At 35.2% G+C, this 24,368-nt stretch overlaps 1 protein-coding gene across 1 annotated transcript in view; it reads left to right on the top strand.

Annotated features, from left to right (window-relative positions):
- The window catches only part of SEMA3C (semaphorin 3C), a 176,257-nt gene that overhangs the window by 139,254 nt on the left and 12,635 nt on the right, over window positions 1-24,368 (top strand). Inside the window, exons 13-15 of the mRNA XM_019451299.2 lie at window positions 11,920-12,008; window positions 15,167-15,208; window positions 18,438-18,595. Coding sequence (XP_019306844.2) covers window positions 11,920-12,008; window positions 15,167-15,208; window positions 18,438-18,595 — 289 coding nt within the window. The remainder of the gene's footprint in view (window positions 1-11,919; window positions 12,009-15,166; window positions 15,209-18,437; window positions 18,596-24,368) is intronic.

The following is a 24,368-nucleotide window of genomic DNA, read 5'->3' as shown; positions in this document are numbered from 1 at the left end:
TATTTGAATAGAAAAAGGTGAGGAGGTGCCTGGGTGGCTCAGTCAGTTAAGCATCCGATTCTTGGTTTTGGCTCAGGTCATGATCTCACAGTTAGTGAGTTTGAGCCCCACATCAGGCTCTGTGCTGCCAGTGCAGAATCCTTTCTTGGGATTCTCTCTCTCCTCTCTCTCTCCCCTATTCATTCTTTGTCTCTTCTCTCTCTCTCTCTCCCCCCCAAAATAAAATAAACTTTAAGAAAAAAAGGTGATTGTGTATATATATTAGGTAAAATGGCTTGCAGAACCTTGGACCACACCCCATAAAGTACATAGTACTATTTCTGCATTGAGACGTAGAAATCTTGAAACCAAATGCAATAAATAAAAAAACATAAATAGCCGGAAGTAAAAGTGCAGGTCAGGTTTTGTGATCAAATTAGTTCAAATCAGTACAGATTTTACCACCAAAGGAATTTAAAACAAAACAAAACAAAACTTTTGAAAATTAGACTTGCAGAAAAAAGATAACGGGCCTACCTTTGTAGCAATGTGGATGGAACTGGAGAGTGTGATGCTAAGTGAAATAAGCCATACAGAGAAAGACAGATACCATATGTTTTCACTCTTATGTGGATCCTGAGAAACTTAACAGAAACCCATGGGGGAGGGGAAGGAAAGAAAAAAAAAGAGGTTAGAGTGGGAGAGAGCCAAAGCATAAGAGACTGTTAAAAACTGAGAACAAACTGAGGGTTGATGGGCGGTGGGAGGGAGGGGAGGGTGGGTGATGGGTATTGAGGAGGGCACCTTTTGGGATGAGCACTGGGTGTTGTATGGAAACCAATTTGACAATAAATTTCATATATTGAAAAAAAAAGGATAGAACTGAAAAAAAAAAAGATAACGGGCCTACATTAAAAATGGAGTGTAATCTACTGATATAGAAGTATTATACTATAAATGCTGATTATATTTTCACTCTGTAAGGTATCACAAATGGCTCTGCTTGGCTCTTTTGGGGGGAAGGAGAGATTTTATTTTACTGGCACTTGAGATTCTAAGAAATCCTGCTTGCTTTTTTAGTAAAGATTTATTGGTTCACAAATCTGAAAAACAATGGTAGAATGGCTTTAGATGTCGTTTCACTAGGGCTCTAGCTTCTTTCTTTGGAGTTTTGGGCTCTGTTCTCCTTAGCAGGGAGCAGGAATCAGCTTTGTCCTTATGTCAACCATTGTCCTACTTACAAATGGCTGCAGAAGTTTGCAAAGATATTTGCAACTCAATCAGCTCTGATAGAAAGAAGGTCATATCTGGTTCTCTTTGTTCTTCCTGTAAACCCAAGTTCCCATTTTGTATTATTTCCCTTTTGACTAAAACACATTCTTCAGCATCTCTTCACAAGTGCAGGAGATCTGCAGGCAACAGCTTTTCCCAGATTTTATTTATCGAAAGAATGATTGAGTTCATCTTCATTTTTAAAGAATATTTTCACTGGATATAGAATTCTGCGTTAACTTTTTTTTTTCACCATTTAAAAAAGTCACCCCATTATCTTCTGGCCTCCATTATTTCTAATAAAATGTCATCAATAATGATATCCCTTGTTCTCATGACATGATGTCTTTCTTCTGTTTTTCTTTTTTTTCCTCCAAGTTTTTTTCTATAGCTTTTGGTGTCAACAGTTTAAATATAATGTGCCTAGGGGTGGCTCTATTCAACTTGGGCTGTATTCAGCTTGAGTCTCACTGCATTTCTAGATGTACAACATAATATTTTTCATCAAATTTGGAAAGTTTTCAGCCATTATTTCTTCACATATTTTTCCAATCTCTCCCTACTGTCTGTTCAGAGCTCTAATTGTACTTATATTAGAAGGTTTAATAATGTCACATATGCCCAAAAGACTGTTCACTTTATTCACTCATTTTTTTCTGTGTTCTTGCAAGTGGATAATTTCTATTGATATGGCTTCAAGTCATTGACTCTTCCTTCCTTTTTTTTTTTAAGTTTATTTATTTTGAGAGAGAGAGCACAAGTGGGGGAGGGGCAGAGAGGGGGACACAGTATCTGAAGCAGGCTCTGTTTTGACAGCACAGAGCCTCATGTGGATCTCAAACTCAAGAACCATGAGATCATGACCTGAGCTAAAGTTAGATGCTTAACCCACTGAACCACCCAGGTGCCCCTCTTTATTCTTTCAACTCCAGTCTGCTACTAAGTCTATGGAGTTAGACTATAAATTTAGCAAATGACACCTGGATTTGCTAAGTTTGCTAAGTTTAACACCTGGATAATTTTAATTTCTTTTTCTTCTTGCCTATTGACCACACATTTCTCCCCTAAACACACACACTCTCTCTCTTTCTTTCTCTCTCTATCTCCATGTATAATGATTCTCATTGTTGTTGAATACTGGACATTACAGGTAATATTTTGGCCTTAGGTTCTGTCTTCAGGGGAAAAGTATTAATTCTTGTTCTGGCAGACAGTCAGCTAGAATGGGTTTAGACTTGTTTTACTGTTTGTTAACTATCTTGTGCTCAAGGTAAGTCACTCTAATTTAGCAGGGCTCAAATTCCAAACCATCTCCCTTATATGTCTTATCAGGTCTTGGTTACAAGTTTTGTTCGGATAGCTCTAAACTTAGGTCTTACTCTAAAATGTGGCACTTACTCTCATAGGCTCAGGCTTTTCATGTTAGTTGGATGCCAGCAGTTTTAAGAAGGTGTTAGTGAAATCTGTGCACTCTGGTAGGGCCAGAGCTCCCACTTCACCTAGGATTGCTCCTCCCAGAATTCCTGAAACTATAGTTTATCTGTTCTGTTGTCTGCATAGCAGCTGCAAACTGTTAAGCCCTGGGAGGTCCTATCCTGCAAACATATATCCTAGGTATCAGCAAAAAAATCATAGGGAATTTCCACATGGACTTCTGGAACCCCATTTCTGCACAGCTTTGTCTGTCTGATACCACATACCACAGAATTACTTTGCTTCTGTTGCCCCAATTTCTTACATCCTGCCTCCTCTTCTCAGTGGGACCACCATGCACTACTACCTGGACAGCAGCTCTTTGAATCTCTGTTGGGAGATTTTTCCTAGGCAGAAAGTGAGGTGATGATGATTATCTTGTGAAGATTATCTTGTGAGTTTTTCTTCTTTTAGTCATGTGCTATCTACTATCCATTACTTAGAAAGAATTACCTCATTTAGTTTGTCAGTTTCATAGTTGTTTACTGCAGGAAGGCTATTCCAGTATCGGTTACTTCATCATGGCCAGCTGCCATATTGCCCTCCAGAAAGATGTTTTGGAATGTATTTCTTTTTTTTCAACGTTTTTAATTTATTTTTGGGACAGAGAGAGACAGAGCATGAACGGGGCAGGGGCAGAGAGAGGGAGACACAGAATCGGAAACAGGCTCCAGGCTCTGAGCCATCAGCCCAGAGCCTGACGCGGGGCTCGAACTCACGGACCGCGAGATCGTGACCTGGCTGAAGTCGGACGCTTAACCGACTGCGCCACCCAGGCGCCCCGGAATGTATTTCTACCAAGCGTTTGAAACAGCTATTTTCTTATATCCATGCCAACCCTAGGTTTTATCATTATTTTAAGATTTGCAGATTAAGTGGGTATTTTTATAATTTCATATATACAAACTTTAAAAAATATATGTACTTTTTCATATATATACTTTATATACAAATCACATATATCTTCATAATTATATAATATAATTTTCAAAATGTCTGAAACTTTTTATTATAATTTGCTTGGAGACTCTCCCAAAGTATTTTAGTACATTCCAATTCAGTAATTAATTTTATTTATTAGTAGAAAATATGTTTTTAAGCTAAACTGAAGCAGAAAGAAAATTAAAAATTAACATATGTATAAAAAACTAATTTAGTAGTCTCTTTTTTTGACAAATACAACTGCCAAGAAACAAAATAGCGTACAAGGAATTGTACTGTTCATATTCTGTGATTTGCAAATGTTTGAGCAGATATGCATTTCTTCTGTAAAGTTTGTTTAAAATTAACACTTCTAAAAATTATAATAAGTCTGTGATCTGACATAGAAAACAACACCCAAATTTTCTAGGAGACTCCCTAGGTGATTTTGAGTGAGATCGTTTGAACACCACATTTTGAGAAACTATTTTTTCAACAGAATATGGTCTCTAAACCTGAATGGTAGTTTCTTAGGAGTGAGATGACATTAATGGTGTCAGCAAATACACTTGAAAGTCACTGAATTCTGTATTTTCTTTACACTGCAGAAAAATATTTTAACAGTTCTGAAAGGTTCTTCAGCAAACAGCAAAGAAACCTCTTTAACTTAGGTTAACCCAGTACTATCCAAATTTACTTTACCCTACAAACGTTTTACACTATTGCACTTTAGGAGATGCTGAATAGATAGCATTTGTTGATACTGCCTTTCCAAGGGCCTCCCCTCAAATAGAGACACTAAGATGCCTTTGATGACCCAGTGGGATTCTAACTGCCCTAAGGACTGTTGCTGAAGGTTGTCAATATCACAGCACTTAAATTACCTTTTCACATTGGGTGTGAAAAGCTCTGCTAAGTGTGAGAAATTGTGCTAAATGACCTAGTTCAGAAATTTCTTTTCTTTTTCCTTTTTTCTTTTCTTTCCTTTTCCTTTCTTTTCTTTTCTTTTCTTTCTTTTCTTTTGGTAAGAGGAGAACATTCATGAATAGAATTGCCACTTTTTAAAAGTATATTTGATAAAACCATTAAAAGAATGTAGCAGTTTGATAACCTAACAGAAAAAAATCTATTATGAATACATATTCTAACTAACATGAAAGAAATCAACCAACTGGTAAGATCTAATTATAGAAACTTACAAGGTAGGATGTCTAGTCATTTGTCCCTCATTTATATATAAAGCTTTCATTTGTCACACACAATTATTGCAGGTTTGGGGAAGCTTCAGTTGTTTCTTTATTTTAATAAACAAATGCTTCAAAAATTATGATAAAGGAAGAATTGCCATTTAACAAATATACTGATTTTATCTTTTATAATACTAATTTTAATAGTAAATACTACCACTGATTTACTTGCAATAATTGGCTCTGAAATCATATGTAGGGCTGCTTGGGTCGACATCTAGAGGCACCACGGTGAATATAGAGGAAAAAGAAGAAAGTCTTGAGTATATGCCTTCGGAATTTGTGTGTTTCTTAACTAAATTGAATAAGGCCACTCCTTAGCAGGTACATTAATTACCAAAACCTAGAATCAGATTGGCTACACAATTTGCAGAGCCTGGTGTAAATTGAAGAATCAGAGTCACTTGTTTAAAATTATTAAGAAGTTCAAGGAGGTGACAGCAAAGCATTAAACCAAGTATGGGTCTCTGACTGCAAGACTTTGAGGGACTGAACAGGTCTTACAGCCAGGAAGCCAGCCCTGACTAGATTATTTTGACAGATTAGCAATTGGGGGAAGGGGTCTGACTAGATCTGATTAAGGAGGCAGTGTTCTCCCAGATCCCCAGGTGACCAGTGGCAAGCAGACAGTTTGGCACGGCCATTTCCAGTGAAACACCCTCAGGATTATATTTTAAATGAGACTCTGCTGATACATAGACAAAGGACCATTCAAATGACCTGCTGGGTGATGAGCTATGTTTGATCACTTGTTTGAGACAGCCAACGTTTACTGTGCTATAAATGCAAGCTGTTCTTTTGTCTGCAGACAGTGGAAAGGTTTAGGAATAATATTGCTATGATTCCTTGTATTAGAAAGAAAAAAAAATCCTAGATGGTATAAAATGTATATATAGCAGGAAAGAAGCTTGTCTGGGGAATTTTCTTTAAGGATTCAGTGAAACAAAAGAAAATTAAAATTACTAATGTGGATTGGTGAGTCTACTATGTTATCTTTGTATATAGGTTTGTATCATGCAAATCACTTAATAAAACTTGTCCTGCTTGATTCACATCACAATGCTTCAATATATTCAAGGTATGACTATTTGTATCTCACAGATGAGAAAATTGGGGCTTAGAAAAAAACTGTTGACTCCAATAATGTCAAAAATTTAGTAAGTGATTGAACTATAAATAAAAAATGACTTGTACTTATTGAGGGCATACTATGATCATGCTAAGCAATTTCTGTGTATTATTCATTTAGTTTTTATTAGTCAGAACTCTTTTAACTGAAAGTGACCTTATATCTTTCTTAATCTAGTTTAAAACATTAATGTGTTGTATGTGTGTTTGTGTCTGTGTGCGTGTGTATGTTCAACTGAGAAGTGCAGAAGGCAACCGCAGACATAACTGAATTTGTGCTTAAATGATGTTTTCTGGAATTTATTTCACCCTCTTTCAATTCTACTTTCCTCTGTATTGTTCATTCTCACATGGAGTCCCTGCATGTGGTCAGAAGGATGGCCCTGCTCCTCCAGATTTACAAGTCTTTAATAGCCCTGATCTCACAAAGAAGGAGGCTCACAAATCTTTAATTCCCAGGGAAGGCTGGGCCCTGACTTGTTTCTGTGCCCACTCCTTCATGAATCACCAGGGTAAAGGAATACTCTTATTGGACAGGCCTAAGTCATGGCATCTCCCTGGAGCTGGACGAGAGATACACACACCATTCCTTAACTGTATAGATTGAGAATGAGAGACCTGTTTTCAAAAGATGTTTCAGGGTGTTATTATCAAAAGAAAGGGAAGTGATTGAGGGTAGGCCTTAGATATCCATTACAAAGGTATAATTATTATTTATATTTACACACAAGCACACTGAGGCTTAAGGGAAAAAGTATACTCGGCTTCACTGTAAATGTATGATAGGTATGGAGCTTACCCCAAGGAAATAAAAGCAATACCTCAAATTCTATAAAACAATAGAAAGGATTTATGTTTTGAGTATATTCAAGGAATGCCATTCTCACTACCCTCAGAAAGCAGACATTTGATAACTATATTATCATCTTCAAACTAAAAGGTACAGAGATGGCTTTATGTAGACATAAGTAATTGGAAGTTTTATGGATATTCTGGAATGTGTATCTTTCAATGACTAACATTTTAATGGGAACACACTTACTACTTAAAAAACCATAAATTCTAGACCATAAACTGTTGAGTGCTCTGCCTATTTATTTTTGCATCCATACTGGATATGACACCTGACACGCTGAAGGCACTCAGTAATTTTGTGTTAAATCAGTGAGTGAAAAATGAGTGGCGGATAACCCAAGTCAACTTAGTTATTGACCTCAAAAGTGTTTTCTATATGGGAAACTGAAGGATTTGTATGTCTTGAAAAAAAAGCTATAGACATCTACCATGACTGCATTTTGAGAGTAACTATCACATTAACATGGGTCTACTTAGGGAGTAGCCATTGGCAATTACCTGTGTATTGGCTCTTCTCTGGTGTCAAAACTGAATGAAAGGATACTTAAGCGTTGACAACTGATCGGTCTCTAAATACTAGTATATGTTGTGCCTTAGTCGAGATTAAATTGGACCAAATTAGACGTATGTCTTCAGAATCTGAACTAGAGACAGTGGGAATCAGGCAGTTTGTAATGAAGGCAGAAATATAAAGATATCCAGAGTAGAACCTTGAAAATAGTGTAGAGTTAGGGTACTTTTTCCCCTGGCCGCAAGTACTAGAGATCTTGACCAATCACCTAAGTTGTTGATCAACTACTAGAACTGTGTGTGTGTGTGTGTGCGTGCGCGTGTGTGCGCGTGTGTGCGTGTGTGCATTTAATGTTTATTTTGAGAGAGAGAGCATGAACAGGGGAGAGGCAGAGAGAGAGGGAGACACAATCCTAGGCAGGCTCAGTGCTGTCAGCACAGAGCCCCATGTGGGGCTCCACCACATGATCTGTGAGATCATGACCTTCAAAAATCAAGAGTCAGATGCTTAACTGACTGAGTCATCCAGGTGTCCCTACTGCTGTGTCTTTTAAATAGTCCAGTTTCAGTGAGGTGTGGCATTTGGTAAAATAACTACATAATCAGGTAAAATTCTGAGCACCACATTTTAAATAGGATAATGCCAATTGCACAGTGCCCAGAGAAAGACAAGCAATAAGATTTGGATTTGAATTTGGATAAGTATACCAGAAGTGAGTGCTCATGCTTAGACCAGAAGAAGAAATTATAAAGATAAATGTGGAGGGATGTAAAAAAGAGATTGAATGCATTCTTGGTAGCCGTAGAATAAAGGCTAATCAATAAAAGAAACAGAGCAGTAGATTTAACTGAAGAAGAAAATTTTCAACCTTTTGCTAACTTGTGAAAGATGATCTTGGACAATAAAATTCTACTGATAAGATATTATAGATTAGATTTCATTAGATAGAGATTCTTCAATGTAAGGAATGCATTGTCCAAATTTATGGACAATTTTCTTTCTTTTTTTTTTTTTTTTTTTAGAAAGCTAAACTAATTATTAGAGGTGGACTTAGCATAAAATTTAGAGTTCCTCTTTGTAATTGTTTGGGGGAAGACACAAACAACTCTTTTTGTATTTTTATATTATTTTAAAAGAAGCTTTCCCAAATTACATAACTTTAAGGTCTCATGAAACCTAAATTAATAATGATGATTAATAACACCACAAAGATTTAAAGCTATTCTATTCATATTTGAATCCACACATTTGAATGACTATTCTAACTTATGAACATAAAACTTTAATATATGGAATTCTAGTAAGAACCGATATATTCATTTGTGATGTACTGATGAAAGTTGAACCAGTGTAATGAAGAACGTGCAGAAATACTAGCTCATAAGTACCAGTACATGCCTAAAGGTGGAAAAGTAAAGGAACTAAAATGGATATTTATTTTCTTCAATGTCAGACTTAAATAATATATTTTTATCATAGAGCCAGACACATCGTGGGCATCCAATAAATATGTGTTTCTCTCTGGGGATCTTGCATTTCGATGATTTTGTTTGAACTTGATTTTCAAATACAAATGTCACCAATTTTTGAATTTGCTTATTTTTTGCAAGAATTTCCGACATGTTGACAGTCAGTTTTATTTGTTAGAAAAATATATTTTTATCTTAATGGCCTTAAAATAAAAGGGAATCTACTCATCATTACCAGCACAACAAAAAAATAACTAAAATAGAAAGACAAGCAATAAATAAAAGTGATGCTCTAGCTTTTATTGCAAAGGAGTCAAAAGCATGTATTGCTTTATCTTTTTATTAAACCATTTTTATAGCCGCTCTTTGGGTAATATTTTATAAATGGCATGAATAAAGTGTGTGCGTATTTGTCGTGGATCCTTTCAAAAGTAATGACGATTTGTGTGAAATATGGCTCACATAGTAAGTTAAAACGTTACGTTAAAAACAGGAGCCAGTTGTCTCATTTGAGAATACTTAATTCTTTTCAGAGCTGATAGTTTTATCTTTGGGAATCCCTGTAATCAAGATTCTTTTTCATGAAGTTTTATTTGAGAGTATGGTTACACAGTTTCTGCTCTGTCTCTGCTCAAGAAAGAGGTCATTGCTGTCGTGAAGAATGGCTACAAGCTGCAGCAAGGAACCATAAACCTCTGCTGTGACCTCTTTAAAAAAAAAGAAAAGAAAAGAAAATATAATGCCTATGATAACATGATTTAAAACAAAGATGGTTTTACACTCTCATTCTTCATACACGCACATACACGTGCTCACACACAATACTACACAAATCCTGACCTAGCTGTTACAATTTCAAAGTTTTTATTTTAGGGTTTTTGGTACATCCTATTCCCTTAGAAGTTTCCAAGGCTCTTGGTGATGAATTGTTAATAGAAACTGGGAAACACCTGCAACCATACTCATCCATTTTAATTGTGACCTGTCTCTGCACAGCATCGCCCAATGTTTTTCACTTCAAATTTATACACACATTTACCGATCTTCCAAGAAAAATAGTACCAATTGCTATCAAGTTTAGAGTTTGGAACTTCTAAAATCAGGTGCTCATACTTTGTATCCTCACAGGGCACAGGGATTGGTCTGGCAAAATCTCTAGGTCTTGTTCTTCAGTACAAACATTTTTATTATAATTAATAGGTTTTAATTTTTTAGTTGGTAACATTTTATTTAAAATTTTTTAAATCTTTATTTACTTCTGAGACAGAGCATGAGTGGGGGAGGGGCAGAGAGAGAGAGGGAGACACAGAATCAGAAGCAGGCTCCAGGCTCTGAGCTATCAGCACAGAACCCGACTCAGGGCTCGAACTCACAAACCGTGAGATCATGGCCTGAGCCAAAGTCAGTCACTCAACCTACTGAGCCACCCAGGCGCCCCTTAGTTGGTAACATTTTAAAGTAGAGTTTATTTTTTATAAGAATTGTTTGAGGGGCACCTGGCTGGCTCAGTCAGTAGAGCATTTGACTCTTGATCTTGGGGTCATGAGTTTGAGCCCCACGTTGGGTGTAGAGATTACTTTTCAAAAAGTAAGAATTATTTTGAATCTTTCAATTTAGGTTGATAAGATAGAAACTATCAATGTGAAATGTGATCTTTTATGTCAGAGATACTCTTGCCTGTGGAATACAGACCACTTTGAGATGTGAGATTTGGGAATTAGGGATTCATCACTAAATGATTAAAGTCCTGCACAACTCAATTTAAATGAACTCTTATTGACATTTCTCAACGGAATTTTTAAATATTCCAGTATCTGTTGACCATAATATATCTTTACAAATTATACACCCACAGTTACATGTTCATACTTAAAACTAATGACTTGATGTTTATGATACAGCTCATTAATTATTGTAATATTGTAATATTTTGTATTGTATTGTAATATTTTAATATTTTGGTGAGGAAATACATTTTTACTATATCATTCATTCACAAATTTGCTTTAACCCCACGTTGCCGAATCTCAACTAATTTCTTTTAAACCTAAAATGTGTGTGATTGGTAGAGTGGCAAAATTATATGTCTATAAAATGCTTATGTGACATAAGAAACTATTTAACTAAGAATATTGGCATAAATAACATTTTCTGTATGTATTACATTTATTTGGGTGTCACTCAAATAAATTGAGTGACAATTTATTGAGTGACAAATAAATGAGATTGGGGCAATCTCATTGGAAACATGAGTAATTTTTTTTTTTTTTTGCTTCAGTTTATTTGGACCATGTAATTTCATATTTTCCCCTGAATTTTAAGAATATCCAAAAAATTCTCTCAAATGTGTGTGTATGTGTGTGAAAACAGTAGAATTATTCTGTAAATACGTGTCCACATCTGATATGATAACACATTTATGTTTCTGCTTTGAAAATTATTTTGAATTGCGAGTTAAACATTTTATTGTGTCTGAAATCTCTCATGGCCACAGATCAAATGTAAATTTCTAGTGCTAGTGCTTATAGTACAATTATAAAAATTCGTTTGTGAATTCATCTTTTTTCTCAGATAATCAAATCATTATGTATCAGTGTTAATGAAAACCTGGGAGTGTGACTTTATGACGTTGGTTTGGAGGTTTAACTAATATTCTTATGGGCCAAACTTACAATAATGTATTAATATTTAAAGAATACACACTTGGTTCAGAAACAGAACTTTTGAGTTTATAAGACATTCAGACATTCTCTTCTTTCATAGTTCTGACTGCACCAAATAGGTACAAAATATAAGATGTTCTTATTAGTTCAGTCGAATTATATATTACCTCAATTTAAACGTACGAAGTTTGAAAAAAATAAAATAAAATAAACATGAAATTTGGAATAAAATTAGAATGTGGCAAATGGTAATAGTTGAATATACATGGTATTTTCTTGATGACTAATTAATTACATAAATAATATTCTAAATTCTAAGCCAGTGGGTTTGTGTTTAAATGTCTTTCTTTCCTACATCGCATTGAGGTTTGTTTTTTTTTTTTCTTTTTTCTTTGATTCAGATCGAGGCACTGTGCAGAAGGTGGTGGTTCTCCCTGCTAATAGCTCTTCCAGGGGTGAGCTCATTCTGGAGGAGTTAGAAGTCTTTAAGGTTTGAACATCTCTTTTGTTAATCTCGGAACATGCGTGATGGATGGAACTATTTCATCTTAGGGCCACTTGGGAGGAAAAAATACTTGATAAAAGATCAAATAAATGTCATAAATTTTTGAGGGTAGGAAACGCTAGATAAAGTGAGAAATATAGAGCAAATATTTTACTGAAGTGTTTTTTTTTATGCATTAGAAGTTATCTTAACATTAAAAGATTAGTTTTTTTCAGTGATTATCACGACTCCAAGAATTTTGGTCATCATTATTTTTATAAATGGGCTTTTGTGGTCAAGGTCTAAAAGATTTGCCGTGAAAGGGCTTTTATCATTTGCTTCACAAGCCGCTGAAACTTAAATGCTTTACATTATTGATTGTTAGATAAACTTTCTCATAATTTTTTATCCAGGAATTTTAAGAAAAACTACTTTGCTTTCTCTTGTTTTATTGCTTTCAATTCAGATGTCACTCTGGTTACATAAAACAAATGTTGTCTCTTTACCACTCAAAACTCATGTTCTGCTGAACTTGAGATTTCATTATTGTTCTCTTTGTTCTTAAATGTGGGCTTAAAAAAAAAGAAAGAAAGAAAAACAGTATACAGCAACAATAAAAAGGCACACAGAAGGAAGTTCATTCCTGAAAGACATAACCTGCTCAGAAAAAGGTGCCTGTTCTTTATGTATCTGTGATCCCGGAGAGCAGATTTGTGGTGTTCTGCACACCCTTCCTTCCTTAAGATGAAAGTCATTGAAGTTCGAGTGGTTTATCTGATAAATACTTGGAAAAATGGATGAAACACAGCCAGAGAGGATCTGTTAGGACTACGAAGATACTTTGCCATGGAATCAATCCTATTGCAGACTACTATTTCCAAATTAATCAATTAAGGAAAAAAAAAAAAAAGCCCATGGATATCAAAAGACCAGAGTCAGCCTTTATTTTTTTTTTAATATTTATTTATTTTTGAGACAGAGAGAGACAGAGCATGAACGGGGGAGGGTCAGAGAGAGGGAGACACAGAATCCGAAGCAGGTTCCAGGCTCTGAGCTGTCAGCACAGAGCCCGATGCGGGGCTCGAACTCACGGACTGTGAGATCATGGCCTGAGCTGAAGTCGGACACTCAACCGACTGAGCCACCCAGGCGCCCCCAGAGTCAGCCTTTAACAGTAAAATTAGCACTGTAGGACTCCCAGGAGCAGGCTATTTCTGGGTCAGTAAGTTGCTTTGCTTAGTTGAGCAGACTCAGAATATATTAACTTATTAATATATGGGAACATATATTACTGAATTTATAAGCATGTAAGTGATCAAGATGCATTTTTTTGGGTTATGCTAATAAATTTTAAATTTAAAGAAAAACATTTTTTTAAATAATCAAATGAAATCTGAGGAACTCTGGCAATTTTTCCAGAATGTTATTAAATTTACAATTTTTAATGCTAGACTCACTTTGGCATAAGGTTCTTCATAATTAGCGCATTAATGTTGTGCTTACCAAATGTTAACTATGTACCTTCAAGTGCTTTTTCTATGCCTTGCTTGATAAAAGAATTGATCATTTCACTAGATTAACCAAAATTGCATTATAGATAAAATATGTTTTCCTCATTCGATTCAATAAGGACAACTTGGCTTGGCCAAAATAGCAAAGTACTTTATTCTGGAATTTTCCTGAAGATAGAAAAAATTATTATTATTGCAGAGCTTCATTTTTAATTCTGAAATATCAGTTTTTAATAAGCAGAAAACTTTAACTAAGTGAGTTTGACACAAACCCAAACATATAAGTTATGGAAAGCTCTTAAAGAAATGTGAGTCATTCTGATCATGTGCTAACTACTTATGGTCTGTTATATAAGTTATGCTGGTGTTATTATCATGAAGAATAAACTCTCAGTGGAAAAATAGAGTCAGTCAAGACTAAAAAATGTTGAGCTTTCTTATGGAACCCTATGCCAGTGATTGATATGGCTAAACAGAGACACAGTTACCAAATACAAGTTACTTACTGTCTTCCACATGGTATTTGTGTCATATTTTCTGATGTGAGGTAAAAATAACTGGGTGTGTATGATATAGTGTGATTAGCACGTGAGGAAATAATGCATTTGAACTGAAACAAATTCCTTAGCTAAGTGTCACCCTGATATATTGCAGAAAACACAATGTAACTTTTAAAAACCAGACCCTTTGTTTATTTTATAGAGTGCAGAACCATAATTTCTTCTTTTAATCCTCTGTCCAGAATATTTCCTGAAAATACATCCAGCTTCCTCAAACTTAACTTATATAAATTGCAATATGGTTTGTATGCGTGTGTGTGTTTCTATGCAATGATCAAAACCTGTGGCAAGTGAATGTTTAGATATATTACCATTTTCTCTTTTGAACATGTGTAAGAACATATACCTCTAGAAACGAAATAATTGTAGGTACAGTTAATTTTGAGTGCTTTCTCTCACTGGAGCTATTCAAATGAAACTTCACAGATATTTATCAGGTTATCGCAAGTCTAATTTTGAAAGGAAGTATATTTTGTTTAAGAATAAAGTTTATGAATAGAGTGACTTTCAAAAAGGATTACTATTTCAGAAAATTCTTAGGTACTTTCACTAATTCACATTTATCAAGAGGACATTTTCTAACAATATTTCTTTGTTTGGAACAGAAGAATTAATAAGCATGATTCATTCTAATACATCCTTCCAAAGCAACCTCTGGCAGGTGCAAGGTAGTATCTTATGCAGATAGTGCCTCTGCTGTGGAGGAATAACATGGGGTACCATTCCACAGCATCTTACCCACCCCATTCAAGCCTAAGTTTTATTCATTGGGTTCAATATTCCAAGATGTAATTTTTTCAATTCTTTCAAATTTCTCAAATTTTTATTCCTTTTCTAATGACTGTGTTGATCATGTGTTATAATTGCTACTTTTTTTTTAGTTTAAGCATAGATATGTGTCACAACCCATCTTTATCACCAGCAAAGGAAATGTAGTTTATAGACAAGTGTTGCTAAACTTTGAAAGTATACATGCATATATAGAGAAATGATGATTTCTTGAATTTTAAAAGAAAGGAGAACATTTTTAATGTAAATATTTTTAAAGAATTATTTTAACAGCTGACCCCCCCTTTTTTTTTTTAATTTTCAGAATCATGGTCCTATAACAACACTGAAAATTTCATCCAAAAAGGTAAAAACAACCCCGTTTTTATTTTATTTGCATGTTATAAACCTTTACTATGATGAAAAATATATTCTGTAAAATATTAATTTTAGTATTAGAAAAATAACTAATACCATTTACAGGATACCACAGAATCACCTTTAATTTTGGTACATCATTTACAAGCCATTAATGGAAGACAAAATAGGTCTATTTTGTATAAAAGCCCATCAGAGGAGAACATATAAATATACACAGCAAGATATTCCAACATTTTGTATATCCTATATTCTCAAATATTACAGTGTGTGAAGCCAACCAAAATAAAAGTAATCTTTTTGTAGGAAGAACTCGGCATAATGTTTGGGCTACTATAACATCACAGACATTCTCAGGGGCTTGGAATGAGTAATCAATCCTCTTTTGAGTCACTGCTGCTATCACATGTTTGAAATGTGCAATGCATTCTTTTATGCTTATTTCTAAGGAAGTGCTATTTTTTTTTTTAGAGTTTATACATATCATTAAAAAATCTGAATGTCTCAAATCTAAACCATATAAGGATTCAGGTTTAGAGGAAGAAATGTTTGACTGTGATTTTCGGGAATGTTTAATCTTCTACTTCGTGCCTGCACATGCAAATGCACAATGACCATGAAAAGGAAAAGCCCTATCCCAATCTCTACGTGTGTGACTCACGTACTTCTCCAGGCACAGGTGTTCTCTCTGAAGATAGTTGTAAGGGGCAGAGTCATATAGTCAAAAGTGGAATAGGCTTCAGAGTGGGACTGACATGCATTTGAATACTAACTTGTCCATAAATTATGGACAGATCATTAAACTTCACTGACCCAAGTTTCTGCCTCTACAAGGTAATGCTTTTCTCACAAATGAGTTAATTTATATAAATTGCCTAAAGTAAAGCAGGTTTTGGTAACTGTTTAAAGAGTCTGAGATCTATTTTTCTTGGAATATGGAATAAAGATTTTAAGTGTTAGCAGAAATGATGACATAACGTTACTGTTCTTTACCTTATTTGGTCTGATACAGATGAAGAAGTATTCCACAGTCAGTCTTGTACGCTTTTCACTTGACTCAATTTTATGAAGAAAAATAAATAGGGTACAATGGAGCTAAAGATCTCATCTGTAAAAATGTTTGTGTGGTGCATAACAAACATTTTCCCAAGTAACAAGAAGCCATTCGTCATTTTCCCCAATGTCCTAGGGAGCTGATCCCAAGTCAGAATTGTCTTTGAAGTCAGCAGGGAAGCCCTTTGTTTACAGTAGCTTAATGAAAAGAGAACGTGTCAGAATAAAATTCAAAAAGGACACAGAGCCATTTGTGTGGCAGAGTAGTTCAGTATACAATTACAGTAATACAAGTTACAATACAACTTGAAATTCAGCTGGTATACTCATAGTTCACAATACATTCCGTTAAATTGCAATATGCAGCACGCATATGCACACAGGACAGACTGAGTATTATATCTGTCTTCAACATCTTATATTACAGATAATTAAAAATGTTTCTTTCAATCATTAGATTTAGGATATGGTAATTATTTGAGTTTTGGGGAACTCATTTGCACAACTGAATACGACATTAAATTTTCAGTGAGAAAGAATTACAGATTATCGATGGTATTTCATATACATTTAAATACCATGAATTTAGTACCTTCCCTAGTGCTCAGATTATATTATTTTCTATTTTATGCTTCCTTATTCCCTAGTTTATTCTTGCATTCCATATATCACAAGATAGTTGGATTAATACAAATGATAATTTCTAGAATAAAACTACCCATATTATTTCCTGAAATAAACCAGTTTCCTTAAAATATTTTGATGCAGCTGATGTATTCACTATATCTGTACTCAATAAATTCTTATTTGAAATGTTCTTAGAGAAATTATTATTGTCAAAATATGCTATTGTTTTCCTATAGTTTGATTGTCTCAAGTAGGGATCAATCATTTGCAGCCCAATTTCTAAAAAATTAATTGATCTGAATAAAATATTTTTTATTGAACAGTACACTGAGATTTTATTCAAATTATTAATTAGAATTAAAAAAGTGTAAGATGATAGTTAACTGGCAGTTTATTCTACTATGTTATTTAACATTCATTGAGAGGTTAGGAGTCAGACACTATTCTAAGGATTTTATATGGAGTTAGCCCTTACATTTAGTTCTTTAAAAAAACTGTGTGGTATAGGTACTGTATTATCCCGGTTTTATCGAAGAGGAAGCTGAGATTCAGAAAAGTTTCACAGTGTATTTGTGGTTGCACTGGGATTTGAATCCCAGAAGTGTGGCTCCAGAACCTAGTGGATCAGTGGTGCCCCTGTTAATTTAAATTTTAAATTTTAAGTTGTATATATGTGAAATATGTATAGATGTCTGTGTGTGTGTGTGTGTGTGTGTGTGTGTACATGTGCATATATGTACATATTTAAGTTCCAGCTTAGAGATTCTCTAGCTTGAATTATACAATATCACTTCCTTATAAAATAAGTGTGAGTTAGAAACTTAATCTTTCAACTCCTGAGAACTAATTTATGCACAGATAAAAGAATTGGAGCAGCATCGTAAGAAGCTCTTGACATCGAACAAATGAAGGAGAGTGAAATCTTTATTTATGACTTAGGGTGCCGCAGATCACTGGATCATACAGAAAAGTTAAGACATATCTAAATATAAATGCTGATATTCTTCTAAATAATTTAACATTCCTCTAATGAGTAATATGTTATTTTCAAAGGCATGTGAAACATGTTTTTCTTTAATTTTATCTAATACTGTGTACTGTTTTCCTTAAACTTAAAAATACCCTTTATTTTAGACTTGACTTTTTCAAATTTACAAGGTGATGGGTTCCTATATTTGAAGAAAAAGAAAGCTGCCTGTGCACTCAAAAAAGAAAGCAAACATCATAATTTAAATCTGTAATATATTAGCTCACATCTGAGAGAACAGTAAATCCCAATGTCTAAAATGTATTACCATTCTACATAGGGCTCTGAGCTTTTTTTTTTTTTTTTTTAAACAGGAAAGTGGTAATGTTCTAAGCATATTAACATAGGAGAATTCTATTTATTTTGGCTTTCTACCCTCTGTACTTCACTTCTTATTTTTAGCCTATTTTAAAATGAATCTAAGTTGGTATAGACACATTATAACGTGTTCCTGCTAAAAGTCCTCTTTAATGTCCACATCTGAAATAAATCATAATCTTTCCTCTAATAGCAACAGTTGTATGTGAGCTCCAATGAAGGGGTTTCCCAAGTGTCTCTGCATCGCTGCCACATCTATGGTACAGCCTGTGCTGACTGCTGCCTGGCCAGGGACCCTTACTGTGCCTGGGATGGCCATTCTTGCTCAAGATTCTACCCAACTGGGAAGCGGTGAGTCCCAAACATTCAGCTGAGAATCAAAAACGATGTTCCCAGACAATTGAGTCATGCTCCACACGTATTCTTTTCAATGGCATTAGAAATAGTAGCTATGTTCAGCATCACGTGTAGTCAATGAATAAAGTAAATGCCTATGCTTTATAACTTGAGATTTTCACAGATATGTGAGGATACAGTCCTTTCGCTTTTGTGGGGTTTTTTGGTTTTTATTTTATTTTATTTTTAATATAATTTATTGTCGAGTTAGCTAACATACAGTGTATACTGTTAGCTTCAGGGTAGCTTCAGGGTAGTGTGCTGTTAGCTTCAGGGTAGCTTCCCATGATTCATCGCTTACATATAACACCCAGTACTCATCCCAAGACATGCCCTCCTCAATACCCATCACCCATTTTCTCCTCTCCCCCCCCCCCCCACCCATCAACCCTCAGTTTGTTCTCTGTATTTAAAAATCTCTCTGGAAAAATTTATTTCTCCTCTTAAAGCTCCTGTAGCTACACAATCCTGTGGACCATCAAAAAGTTCAAACAGCATGTAACATTTTTGCATTACCTGAGTTTTTATATGCTTCAGTATATGATTAAACTCCACCTTCCTAGGGTTTCCTGTGGCACTTAATATTTCTATAATCAAACGTTTTCTTAGTTTTGGCAACAGGAACATTGCTCCAACATGGTTACCCTGAATTGCTTTCAGAACCTTGATGCCCATGCTGTTTACCTCTTAGAGGGGTAAGTGCATGGATGCTGGTCAGATTGACAGAGTTAGGCAATGTGAGGCTAAGTGCCATTTATCCAAGCAAAAGCTCAGATAGGAAACTCTGAACCAACTTGCACTAAGTTGGAAGGGACCACCAGTAGTGACACTGATTATAGAACAAAGAATATGCATAATTTAGGGTCAGCCAAGGTCATAGCTATTTTCAGTCATCTCTTGATGTGGGTCATGATGGGTGGCAAGGCCAAAACCTGACAAAATTAGGGTCAGCAGGAGAGAGCAAATAGGACCAGCCTTAAGCCCTAATGATTTTCAAGTAAAATCATTGGGGTGAAGGTGTTTTATAGCTTCTTTACTCGCTGTTATACATATAGGCCCTTAAAGACCTTGACAGATTAAAGGAAGCCTAGCACTTCTGCCTGTCAAGATTGTACTGATACTTTTATTTATTAGTTCAACAAATTTGTATCATGGAACAGTTATTTGCCAGGCAATGTTCTAGAGCTAGGCATACAACGTGAAAAACAAGAACAATAAAAAGATGAAAATTCCTGCCTTGAGGGATAATAAATTCTAGAGGGGAAGACAGAAAATAAATAAATAAGGAAGCCCTCTAGTGTATCAAATAATGATAAGGTCTATGATTTTTTTCAATTTTTAATTGTTTTTTTAGGTCTATGAATTTTAAAAGGGCAAAGAAGGGAGACAGAGGATGTGGGAAGCAGGGAGTTGCAATATTAAATGGATGGTCCCACTGAAGGTGTGGTGTTTGAAGATGGACTTAAGTGAGAAAAAATGGCACAAAGGCATTATCTGGGAGAATAGCATTCCAGGGAGAGGAACTACATATCCTTAAAGCTGGAGGGCACCGAGATTGTTCAAGAAACAGCACTGAAACTAATGGGGCTATGGTGGAATGAGAAAAAGGAAGGGTAGGAAGAAACGAGGCCAGAATGCACGATGACTTAGGACTTATCAAGTTATTGAAGGCTTTTGTTTAGAGTGAAACAGAAAGCTACTGAGGGCTTTTGAGCACATGAATGATATTATTTTGACTTTTGGTTTGAAAAGATCATCTGGTTGGGTTTGGCTGGATTATAGCCCTGGGATAGGAAGTGGATGGGGAGAGAGGAGACAGAAGCTGCAAGGCAGTTAGGGCACCGTTAGGATCCAGGTAAGATAGAATGGTGGCTCGCACAGGGATGATAGAGGTGGAGGTGGCAAAGTGGTCTGATTCTGGATAGAGCTCACAGCATCTGCTGGTGTATTATATGTAGGATGTTAGAGAAAGCGAGGACTGAAGAATGAACCAAGTCCTCAGAACTGAGCATATGCAGTTGTAGTTTCCCGAGAAAGAGAAGACTATGGAAGGAGCAGGTATGTGGAGAGAAAGATGATGTTAGCAGTGCCTATGAGATGTTAAATCTCATATAATATGAATTTGGAGTACACAGGCATGGCCTGGGATGGATAATTTGAAAGACTTTTGTATTTAAAGGCATGAAATGTGAAGAGAACCCCCTTTCTTTAAACCAGTACTTTTTTTTAAAATTTTTTAAAACGTTTATTTATTTTTGAGACAGAGAGAGACAGAGCATGAATGGGGGAGGGTCAGAGAGAGGGAGACACAGAATCCAAAACAGGCTCCAGGCTCTGAGCTGTCAGCACAGAGCCCGACACGCAGCTCGAACTCACGGAGCGCGAGATCATGACCTGACCCGAAGTCGGACGCCCAACCGACTGAGCCACCCAGGCGCCCCAAACGAATACTTTTTAGTATCTGTGTTCAAAGACCCATGTTCTTCTGTGTCATTTTAAGATTTAGGCAGGAAGTCTATGGTGTCTTTTGATTTCTACATAGAAGTTTAGAACCTCAGTACCCTGAGATCTTCTGCTGGCACTGGACTAGAGATCTAAAACTGAACACATAGTATGAGGAAAGCAAACTCCACATGTAATCTCAAATCAATGATATTTGTAGCCATTGCTGGTATTCTTTTTTACCAAACTTGTTTTGCACTCCCAATTACGATAGCAGTGATATTTAAAAATTATTACCATAATTGTTTGTAGGACAATACATTTTTCTTGACAAAGAGTTCTAAAAATTAGCATGTCTAACCCCTAGAATACAATCGTCTACCTATTAAACAGATTTAGTGCTAAAGGAAGCTGAAGCAACACACTTTCTTTATTATCATTATTGTCATTATTATTATTTATTTTAAGAGATAGAGAGAGAACGAGTGGGAGAGGGGCAGAGGGAGATAGAATCCCAAGCAGACTCCATGCCATCAGCGCAGAGCCCAGTGCAGGACTCAAACTCACAAACCACAAGATCATGGCCTGAGCCGAAACCACGAATTGGATGCTCAAACAACTGAGCCACCAGGTGTCCCAGAAGCAACACACTTCCTAAGAATGAAAGTGATGTGAGGATTACAAAGTGATTCTTACCATAGTCCTTGAGGCATACCAGCCTCTCGGCTCTAATGTGAATGAACTGGAGATTACACTCCTTCCCTGCATAATTTCCAGACCTTGGCTTTGGTGAAGCATTTTTATTTAACAAAGAATAGTTCTCAAGTAAAATTCCATCCTATATATAGATTATCATTGCATATTTGTGTTTTGTTCTCATATTCTCCCTCTAATTACAACCCCAGTTATCTTTTCTAAGATGTATGTTTAAAGGTAGATTTCACATTGTCATCCTAATACCACAAATCATGATCTTAATCATTTCCTTCTAATGAAGAAAGAGCTGGAACTATCTTGCAATTTTTTAATGTTACAATATCATGCCTGATATGAAACCATGTATCATAGGTTTGCTGTTAGAACTAATAAATGAATTCAGTAAAGTTGCAGGGTACAAAATCAACACTCAAAAACCTGTTGCATTTCTATACATTAATAATGAGCTATCTGAAAGAGAATTTAAGAAAACATTCCCATTTACAATTGCATTAAAAGAATAAAATACCTAGGAATAAATTTAACCAAGGAGGTGAAAGACCTGTACGCTGGACTACAAGACATTGATGAAAGAAACTGAAGACACAAATAAATGGAAAGATAATTCATGTTCATGGATTGGTAGAATAAATATTATTAAAACCGCCATTCTACCCAAAGCAATCTGCTGATTCAGTATAATCCTATCAAAATTCCAATGGCATTTTCCACTAGATTAGAATGAATAATCCTAAAATTTGTATGCAATCTCAAAAGACCCAAATACCCAAAGCAATATTGAGGAAGAAGAACAAAGCTGGACGCATCATGTTTCTTGACTTCAAACTAGATTACAAAGCTATAATAATCAAAACAATATGCTATTGTCATAAAAAAGAGACACATAGAATAGAGCAGAATAGAGAGCCCAGAAATAAATCCATACATATATGGTTAATTAATTTACAACAAAAAAGGGAAGAATATACAATGGGGAAAGACGGTCTCTTCAATAAATGGTGTTGGGAAAACTGAGCAGCTACATACAAAAGAATGAAACTAGAATACTATATTACACTATAGACAAAATTTAATTCAAAATCATTTAAAGACTTGAATATAAGACCTAAAACCACAAAACTCCTAGAAGAAAAGATAGGCATTAAGCTCCTTGATATAAGTCTTAGGGATGAGTTTTTAGATATGACTCCAAAGCAAAGAGAACAAAAGAAAAAATAAACCAGTGGGACTATATCAAAGTAAAAAACTTCTACACAGAAAGGACATCATCACCAAAAGAAAAGGCAACCTACTGAATGGGAGAAAATATTTGCAAGCCATAGACCAGATAAGGGTTAATATCCAAATACATAAAGAATTCATACAACTTCGTAGCAAAAAAATGAAATAAAATAAAATAATTTAAAAAAACAATTTAATTAAAAAAGTGGACAGATCTGAATAGGCATTTTTCCAAAGAAGACATACAGATTGCCAACATGTCATGAAAAGTTGTTCAGTGTCACTAATCATCCGGGAAATGCAAATGAAAACCACAAGGAGATATCAACTCACTCACTCCTGTTAGAATGGCTATTATCAAAAAGACAATAAATAACAAGTGTTGGAGAGGATGTGGAAGAAAGTTTTGTTGGGAATGTAAACTAGTGTAGCCACTATGGAAAATGGTATGGAGGTTCCTCAAAAAATTAAATCTAGAACTACCATATGATCCAGCAATTCCACTTCTGGGTATTTACCTGAAGATAAAACTCCACTAATTCAAAAAGATATGTGCACCCCATCGCATGGAAACAACCAAAGTGTTCCTCAATGGATGAGTGAGTAAAGATGTGGTGCACACCCGCACACACACACACATGCACACACACACACCCTACTGGAATACTATTCAGCCATGAGATATAATGAAATCTTGGCAATTTATGACATGGATGGACCTTCAGGACCATCCATATGCTAAGTGAAATAAGTCAGACAGAGAAAGACAAATACTGTATGATCTCACTTGTATGTGGAATTTTAAAAACAACACACCAAGTTCATGGACATAGATAATAGATTGGTGGTTGCTAACGGTGGGGTAGGGGATGGGAGAAATGAACAAAGGGGTTCAAAAGACACAAACTTCCAATAATAAAATAATTAAGTTATGGGGATGTAATGTACAGCATGGTGATTATAGTTAGTAATTCTGTATTGCCTATTTGAAAGTTGATAAGAGAGTATATCTTAAAAATTTGCATTGCAAAAAAATTTTGTGACTGTGTATGGTGACAGATGTTATCTAGATTTATTGTGGACATTGCGTATACTCATAGCCAATCATTATATTGTACACCTGCAACTAATATAATATATATCAATTATTTCTCAATTTAAAACAACTACAAGAAAAGGGGGAAAACATGTATTATGGGTTGAAAGAGGAAGTAGTAATCCTTAAAGAGCTGAATCTCTAGCAGTGTCTTAATTCTGTCACAAAAAGCTGAAAAAGTTTCATCTCTATCATCTAACTACCTATCTATTATCTATCTATCTATCTATCTATCTATCTATCTATCTATAT

This window comes from Panthera pardus, unplaced genomic scaffold, assembly GCF_024362965.1.
Source record: "Panthera pardus isolate Hobbes unplaced genomic scaffold, ASM2436296v1 HiC_scaffold_8, whole genome shotgun sequence".
Classification (NCBI taxonomy): domain Eukaryota; kingdom Metazoa; phylum Chordata; class Mammalia; order Carnivora; family Felidae; genus Panthera; species Panthera pardus.
This window is presented reverse-complemented; position numbering and strand designations above follow the sequence as displayed.